The sequence below is a fragment of the Simochromis diagramma genome, unplaced genomic scaffold (genome assembly GCF_900408965.1).
Source record: "Simochromis diagramma unplaced genomic scaffold, fSimDia1.1 OVJJ01000079.1, whole genome shotgun sequence".
In the NCBI taxonomy this organism is placed as follows: domain Eukaryota; kingdom Metazoa; phylum Chordata; class Actinopteri; order Cichliformes; family Cichlidae; genus Simochromis; species Simochromis diagramma.
Window position 1 is genome coordinate 4,735,683 of NW_024387075.1, and position 8,976 is coordinate 4,744,658.

The following is an 8,976-nucleotide window of genomic DNA, read 5'->3' on the forward strand; positions in this document are numbered from 1 at the left end:
CACCCTTTCAAGAGCCCCGCTCGCCCCGCTGTCACGCTGCCCTGGTCGAACCACACTGATTATGAAGTGATGACCGTGAGCTACTTCTCCATCTGCTCGCCGGAGAGCTAAGACAGCACACAGCACAAGATGATGTGCCTACAAGCCGCTCAGCACAGTCATTCAGCGAGGGTGGCCCAGCAGAGGAGGCCAAGTACAGGCCCCTCCTGCGCTCCGTTTTTTCCATTATAGAGATGAGCTCAGCATGGAGGATGGGATCATCATGAAAAAGCCACCAAAACTGTCTTCCCCCCGCCCTGCACAAAAGTACATCAACATCGTACACAAAGGCCATCCAGGTACCGAAGCAACCAAGCGCAGAGCTAGGGAGTTGTCATTTTTTGGCCAGCACTGTCAAAAGACCATCGCAGAAGAGCTGCTCTCTTGCACTGTGTGTAACCCGCACTAAGACACATCAGCGGATAGAGATACAGCTACAACTGCACCCTGTTCCAGACCTTCCCATGGTCAACGGTGTCTGCTGACATTTTTTACCTGGCATGGAAAACAATACCAGGTCCTTGTAGATTCCTATTCACGGTTGGATTGAGATTGACCTTCTCCGTGACTTGACCCACCGCGGCGGTCATTTCCAAGCTAAAGAGACACTTTTCAGTTCATGGCACACCGCACACGCTCCTCACTGACAAGGCAGGACAATACACTAGTCAACAGGTTTGTTGATTTCGCACAACACAGTGGGACTTCACCCATTCAACCAGCAGCCCAGAGTTTCCACAGTCAAAACGGTCTTGCTGGAGAGCGGTGCGCAGTGTAGGATCCCTATGAGTTGTTTCCGTCTGACTAAGTGGGTTGGTTTAAATGGACTCACTGTATTGGTGCATGGGTGTGGGGCGTGTCTCATGGGTTGTGGTATAAGGTAAATTGTGGTTGCACTCACTTGTACACAGCACCTGATTGCCCCGCATGAGCAGAAGGTAGGGTGAGCACGAGGCAAAAACTTTCGTTTCCGCAACATGTCGTTAACATTACCGCAACTTGAGCACAATTTGAATGTTTGATTCTATATTTGACTGTAACTTGATGGTGTTGTATATTTATGCCACTTCATTGCTGCCATAGACCAGTTTGGAGTTTTTGACATAGTAGCTGTGCATTTATTTGTAAGTTTGCCGTTATTTGCTTGTGCAGTCTGTGCGTTTGTTTGCCGGTTGATCCCATGTGCTGATTTTAGTTTGGACAGTTGCATGGTGGAAACAGAAGCAAATGATACAGAAGTGTTTGTGCGTTAATTGTTGCGCGTCATCAGGTGTCCTCATGTTTAGCCTGCCGCGGCCATTGGTTGGAGTAGCCGCAACAAAATGTCAACAGAAAGCGTTTGTAGTTTTATTGGATTATTTATAAATAGATGAGTTTATTGATGATAGTTTTGTAGTTGCTGTTGCCTTTTACCACCCGCTTTTAGATTAAGCCTTTGGCTACACGAGGGCATTTTGTTCAGGAGTTTGTTCCCTGTTGGTTTTAGCAGTACAGCTGCACAAGGCGTTGTATTGATTTGCTTTCTAGTATTTAGTGCATCAGGCGGCTGCAAGCACTTGGCATTGGTGAGTACCGCCGCAGTTTGTGTTTAAGCAGTTTGTCTTCCTCACAGCTGACGGTATGGAGGGTACATAAATACCCCCGCTAGTATGTACGGAAGACTAGGTTAAGTTAGTTAGATTTAATAGGCAGTTAGTGGGGGTATTGCTCCTGTCCAATTGTGTATGGCCATGGGTTTATGGAAGTGAATGTCATCAAGTTGATGCTTTGGAATGAAGCTGGGTGGCATAGGTGCAGTTCAGCGTTTGGATTTTTTTGTAATATTTTAAAGAAAAATATGGAGACACACCAATTAAACACCAATGTGGTGAATGTGGATGCCGACAAGAACAAGACAGCCCAAAACCGATGCTACGGCTTTGAGACTCAGATTAAGGCTTGTCACAACAAACGTCACAACTAAAATTACTAAAAATTAAAACGGTCATAAAAATTATTAAAGAGTTAAAAACAATATGAGGATACATGTTTCCAACTGTTTCAGACTCCAGTTAGAGAATTGTCTGTGTTTGTTAAAGAGGCGACTCATCTGCATGAAACCTGCTTCCTTGCTTCCTCAAGAAGAGCAAGAGAAACAAACTGCTTGTTTATGTGTCCGGTGCGAGCATCATACTGCGTTTATGGGGAGATACGAAATGGCTTCATGATGCACAGGGAAACCCTCAGAGCACAAATCAGGTGTTTGAGCTTGATTTGCCACCTTTCATCCACCTTGGTGTTGATTCCTCTGATGATTACCTGCTGGAAATGGTTCTGGTGCTGCTAGGCACACCGGGCATGTTGGTAAAGGTGCTGCGATAGATGATGTTTAAACCAAGTGATAGCATCTCTAATGTTGGAAACAAACGTTGTAAGAAAAGCAAATCTCCACTCAGTGGCTCATGGTTTCCTCTGCCTTGTCAGCACGCATAACGGCAGAGGCGTACATGTGTGCCCTTCTTGTTCGACAGAGGTTGTTTGAACGAAAACGCATGCTTTGGAAGACACAGAAACTTCCAGCTTAAGAAAGAACGGAGCTGCTTGACCTTGGCACTGAAATAGCAGCCTCCAGCCAGCAAGGTGAATGTTTTAAAAACTTCTGAAATGTCCCGAGTCTCAACGTGCTGCTAATGTTAAAAATCTTGATGGAATGAACTTCGATCTAGGAACGAGAGCCAGGGGCGTTTAGCCGTTTTTAACTCCTAATGCTCCGACGTTCAAACCTGTGTTACCAGAAACAACCGTCGGGTGTGGACGCTACGTGATCATCAAGCACCAGGTTATGGATGTAAGGCCCCAGGTTAAAACATACTTTTCAACCCAAGGTTGTTTCATTGGAAAGTCCGCGACGAAGTACATCAAGTACTTCCAGGTGCAGTTTCTTCAACTACTCAGATGATGTCGCAAGTCTCACGCACAATCAAAACCTCTCACACCTACACTGCAAGGTGGTGAGGGTACATGATCATTTAGTCACAGTTTTGAAGAAACAAAATGAATTACAACTTTCTTAGCTGAGCAGCAGTCTCTGGTTTTGTTACCAAGGCGTGCCATTCAGTTATTTGATGGCGTCTCCTTTACAATATCAAACATTTATGAGAGCTTTTGAGCACCATGGTGGAGAGTAAAACCTCACAGCTGCTAAGGATTGTTTATATTTCTCGAGCAATACACTCAAAGGCATCCAAGAGAATGGTCCGAGCTGTCAGTATATGCCTGTTGAGTATGGATATGTACTAAGCTAACTCTTTGCTCCAAGAGAACTTTGGTCCTTCGCTGAAAATTGCTGCTTCCTACATTGAAAGCGTCAGTAAATGGCCACCCTATAATTCTGATGATGTGAAGGCTTTGCAGGAACTATGGGTTTTTATTAAGGCAATGTTGCAATGCAATGGGAGCGTTGAGTCCTTGCATGCGTTGGATGTCTCTGCTAATATGCAAGCAGTTATAACAAGTTGCCTTACAAGCTTCAGGGATAAGTGGAGACATTTGTCTGGCTGACGAGGAAAGATTTCACGTAAGTGTGTTTTTTGCGACGTTTGTGTGAGTTTGTCGAAGGCAAGTTAAGATCGCAAGTGACCCATTGTTTGGAGATATCACAGGATCCTCCAACAGCCCATCAGAAAAGAGAGCGAGAAAGGATAAGTCTCAGTTTTACCCTAAGTCCTAAGCGGAGTAGTTTTGCTACTACAGTGGCCCAGGTGGGAAGGGCAGATTTGAGCCAGCATGGAGCGACCGGAGAATGGTTCAGTTATGACTCAAGGCCTGCTGTTTGTGGAGCAGGGCATATGTTGGAGTTGTTGTCCTTCATTTGAAAGCAAAGTTACACTGTGAAAGATTATCTTTTTTGAAAGAGATGGCGTGTGTTATGGTTGTCTCCGCATTGGGCACAGAAGCAGGGACTGTAGGAAACGTCTCTTGTGTAAAGTTTGTAATCAGAAACACCCCACACTCTTACATATTCACTCCAAGCCGAGAGGAAAGTGTCGCAGTGAAAAACTATAGGGAGGAGCGAAATCCACCAGATGAAGGTCTTCTGTGTGTGCAAAGCAGTGGTGTTACTGGGCCGTGGCGCCAAAATAGTGCTCTGTCCATATACCAGTTAGAGTGAAGTCTAGAAGGTACTCAGTCATTGGTAAACCTCCTGCTTTTCTGGATCCTGGGAGTTCAGCTTCTTTTTGTACGGAAGCACTCATGAATAGGCTGAATCTTTCAGGAAGGGGAAAACTGGCATTCTTTTGCGGACAATGGGTCAGGAGAAATGGTCAGTAGCTATTTGGTTTCAGATTTGGAAAGTAGCTGGTTTGGGTTTAGATCATTACTGTGATTTTGCCTGACTTATTTACTCAGAAACGCATGCCTGTTCATCAAACGTAATATTCCCCGACAGGAAGATCTCAACAGCTGGCCCACTTTTGCGCCATATTAAACATACTGGTAGATAAATTCCGGGGTAGACCTGTTGATCGGGACCAATGTGCCCAAGGCTTTAGAGCCATGGGAGGTTGTTAGAAGTCAGGATGCGAGGTCCCTATGCCAGTAAAAACCACTATGCTGGGGCTGCGACGGTGAATGGCCTCTCAGAGAGGATTAAGACTGACATTTTTGATGTGAGTGTTAATAGGATTTCCGTGGCAAGATTGGATGAGCTGTGGGAACGTCAAATGAAGACCTGACTTTCCAGAATGCACTCAGGATGAGCAATTTGCCTTTGTCTAGAGAAGATCAGCAGTTTATGAAGTCAGTGATGGATTCTGTTAAGTTGTGTTGATGGTCATTACACCATTGGTTTACCTTTTAGGTCCAATCAGGTTAAAAATGCCAATAATAGGAAGGCTGTTTAGAACAGCGAGCTATGAGCCTTAAAAGGGAGTTTTTGAAGGATGATTCCTGGTTGTCTGGCGCCAAAAGTTTCTCTAGCTGAACCAGAAATGAATTGGCCAGTGAATCTTGATCTTGGAAAGCTCTCCATAAATGATCCAGAGATTAAAACGACCATTTAGTCAATGCTGTTGTATCAAATGAATGTCAGGATGGTGCGATGAAGTCATTACTTATTTTTCTTCGTGGACTCGTCTAAAAGGGATGCGTTGCATGTGGTTCTTAGATTCAAAGATTTGTTGCAGGAAACTAGTAAAAAGAGGAAATACAGCTGGAAGAGAGCTTTGCTTCTCGCGTTGACTCAAGAAAATCTTGAGGAAAAGCTTAAAAGGAGTGCACACTGTCAAGGACCATGCTGCTAAAGGATTTCTTTCGAAAAGAACTTAACAATTGCATGAGATGCAGTTCTTTCCTTTTGTCCAATGGAGGAATATGGGATGAGATCAGTAGGTTGCAGAGGATGGAAAGGGTTGAAGAAGGTAGTGAGCTCTATCGGCTTAATCCTAAACTTGAGAATGGTGTGTGAGAGTGGGAGGTAGGCTTAGTAGAGCAGCTATGCCTGAAGATGCAAGGCATCCCGCACTTATCGCCTTTTGATGGAGCTCCTGACCCAGCCCAAGCTCTCTATGAAGACGAGGAAAAACTCCCCAGGGGGCCAGATCGATGGGAAGAAACCTCGGGAAAGCCCATTCAAAGAGAGATCCCCTTTCCTGGGATGGCTGGGGGGGTTACAGGAGCTCCAAAAAAGCTCAATTTTTATTTATTTATTTTTTAAGATCGACCCATCCTATCTATTCCTGTCCAACAGAAAAAAGAAAGGAAGTTACCACAATGTATCACACTTGCATGATAAGGTGTGAATTGTGTTTGTGTGTGTTATCTTAGCCAGGGGTGAAGCTGGAGCTCCTCCAGTGTTGGGCGCTTCTCCGGGGCTGTAGTTAAACATGCCTCCAAGAAATTCCGGCAATCTTGAAAGAAAGAAAAGATCAAAAAGATGAAGATGATAGTTCTAGTGATCCAAGGCATCAGTGAATCTGGAAGTGTGAAGTTTTCTTACCTGTGGACAGACGCTTTTTGATGCTCAGTTCCTTTGCGAGGAACCTCTCGGTACTGAAGTCCCGTGCATGAAGCGCTTCATACAACACCACTCCCATTTGCCACACCGTGGTGGGTCCACACCTGTAGCAGCTCCTCCTGTACCACTCGGGAGGGGTGTGAAGAGGCGTGCCTAACAAACAGACACAATTACAATTTCTTCTAAAACAAAAGACACAAATTGTTACATCTGTGAAAAGCAGGAGCAGAATATGTTACCATAGAAGATGCGATACAGAGATCGCCGTTTAACAAAGCAGCTCAGTCCAAAGTCGATGATGCGAACTCGAGGCACATCTGAGCCGGTCTCAATCAGAATGTTTTCTCCCTTGATGTCCCGATGAAAGATGTGTTTATCCTCAAGTTCCTTTACAGCATCAACTAGTTGCTTCAGAATGACCTGGAAAAGATGAAAAACACAATAATGAGTTAATGCTTTTCTGCCTTGATTGAATGCTGTACAGTCCAAGGCTCTCCCAGTCAACCTACCTTGGCCTTGTCCTCTGGTAAAGTCCTTCCATTTTCTGCTTTGTATTTTTGCAGGTCCACAGCGGGGACAGGTCTCTCCAGCACCAGGATCAGCTCTTTGCCAAGGTCGAACCACTCCAGCAAGGACACAGGTGCTGATATTCCCACTGACCCTTCTGCTTCACCTGCAAGTTTAAGCATAATGGCCACTTCCACCGAGAGCTTCTTCCCGCTTTCATCCTGAAATGTTACAACAAAGTGGATGATGAGGAACGCCGCATTCAATCCAGTAATGTAAAACTGATTCAAGTTGGACGCTTACCGCCACTTTGCAGTAGACTTTATTTTTGGGAATGTGTTTGATGGCAACCTAAAAGACACAGAGCATTGGTGAGCATTTCCTCAGTATGACATAATGAAAGGTGGAAACACAGCAGACGTCTCAGTTTACGATATTGTCCATTATCTGCGTTACTGCCTGTCTTACTACCATCATCTGAACACTTACTGGAAAACGATCTTCTATCCGGTAGCCCGCAAACACTGCTCCGCAGCCTCCTTCTCCGAGCTGGTGCTCCTCCACATATCTGGCTTGGAATTCACCTGAAAGACAAAACAGCAAATCTTGTTTATTACAGCTGTGACACAAGTTACTCTCCTCTGTAGCCTAAATGTTCCTTTTTGCCCTTCCCCTGAATATAAAACCCAGCTGCTTGCTACTTACGTTTTTGGTCTGCCACTGATTTTTTGCCCTGGTCCACATTCCTTTTTTTTTTCTTGGGTGGCTCTCTATTGTCTCCCGTGGCCTTTCTTTTGCCATTTTTTGCACACACCTGTTTGTTGTTCAAGTCTGGAGATGTGGAAAACACCAAAGCACATCAGCTCACTGGATGATAGACACAAACACTAAACACCAATATCTTAAACCTAGCAACCACACTTAATCTACCCCTTATTCAACTAATTAGCCTACCTTTACCAGAGTCCAACGAGGAGGATGCTTGCTCCTTGTCACCGCTCATATGATCAAGCAGTTTAGCCCTCTTTGCTTTCTTTGTTGTGCCCTCTTCATTCTGCACAACCTTGCGTTTCACTCCTTTGACCACATCTGCGCTGGTGGAAGGACCAGCCTGGTCAGCGACCCTCCTCCTTTTTATTGGGGTCGTCTTTTCAGGACTGGCCTTTCTTTTAGCAGTCCTGCTCTTACAATCTATAAACGACAACAACACAGTGGTGAAAAAGAGTCCCCGACATCAGGACTGGAAGCAGTTTGATGGCAAAGAATTTGAAATTGCTTTTGCTTAAATTATCACAAGTTTATTCTTGGGATAAAAAAAACTGACCAGTGCGAATTGATACTAGGTTCACTAAGTCTTAGATCTTGATGACACTTGTTGGTCTGTTTTTACTGTTGAGTCCAAGAATAAACTTATTACCTTATTTTACCAAAAGACCGGTAACCTTTCTTTGATAGACATCTTTTATTAAAGCTATTTTCAATCAAACATATGATTCAATTGCTCTAAAAATGATTCACACAGTGTCAACAATTTCTAGGATTTGTATTTTACCAGGATTTGATTTTATTATTTTACTTACCTTTGATCTCCTGAATCTCTCTTATCGCCTGGAGTGGTCATTTTTCTTGTTTCCTCTTTCATTGTAATTTCGGAGACCCTTTAAAATCGAAAATGTAAACCGTAATGAGTTAATACTGAATTAATGTTCCTTCAAATGTGCACCTTTCAAATGCTTGACTTTTCTAATGAATTCTGTAAGTGAGCTTTATAAGTAAACTGGAAACTACGGCAACACAACATAGAATCTTGCCTTTCAGTGACTTCACTGACTGCCAGCAGTTCAAAGTAGTTTAACAGAAAAACACTAGCAGACAAAGCCATAATATTTCATATAATTCAATCATTTCATATCAATTAAACAGTTTCTTTCATTATTTTTCATCATTGTATAAAGACCTCATGTATGGATGACAGTATGAAGATTTGTGGTTGACCCACACACTAATAAACACAGTGTCAGCTACATTGTCATCTGATTTAAAGTATTTATTATGTAATTTAACCCTTGTGTGGTGTTCATATTTTTGTTACTCAGCCAGTGTTCATGGGTCTGGTGGACCCGCTAGAGTTTTGGCTTTCCAAATTAACACTATCAAAAATTTTATGTTAAATTACTCAACAGATATTTACTTCATCCCAATTACAAGCCATATGAACAGCAAACATGGTTAATTTTTTCCCTTTACCTTTTGTTAGATCACATTTATGAATTAATGTGCTTCTCGTTTTTTTTTTATTTTTAGAAAATGTTATAAAAAAATGAATAAGTTATAATCAAGTGGAGTGAGTGGAAAGACACATGTGAAGCAATATGTTTCACAACTAAATGGGATCAGCTGCTCATCAATGGTGACATTAGGCCCAGGGTTGTAAA

The 8,976-nt window shown here is 43.3% G+C and overlaps 1 protein-coding gene across 1 annotated transcript; it reads right to left on the reverse strand.

Annotated features, from left to right (window-relative positions):
- Positions 1-5,568: 5,568 nt before the first annotated feature.
- LOC120742368 (serine/threonine-protein kinase pim-1-like) lies at positions 5,569-7,860 on the reverse strand. The gene is made up of 8 exons (XM_040045662.1): positions 7,496-7,860; positions 7,247-7,372; positions 7,031-7,125; positions 6,845-6,892; positions 6,544-6,762; positions 6,274-6,454; positions 6,017-6,187; positions 5,569-5,927 (listed from the first exon to the last, which is right to left on the reverse strand). The coding sequence occupies exons 1-8, from the start codon at positions 7,542-7,544 to the stop codon at positions 5,836-5,838; spliced, it is 981 nt and encodes a 326-aa protein (XP_039901596.1). The 5' UTR covers positions 7,545-7,860; the 3' UTR covers positions 5,569-5,835.
- Positions 7,861-8,976: the final 1,116 nt, after the last annotated feature.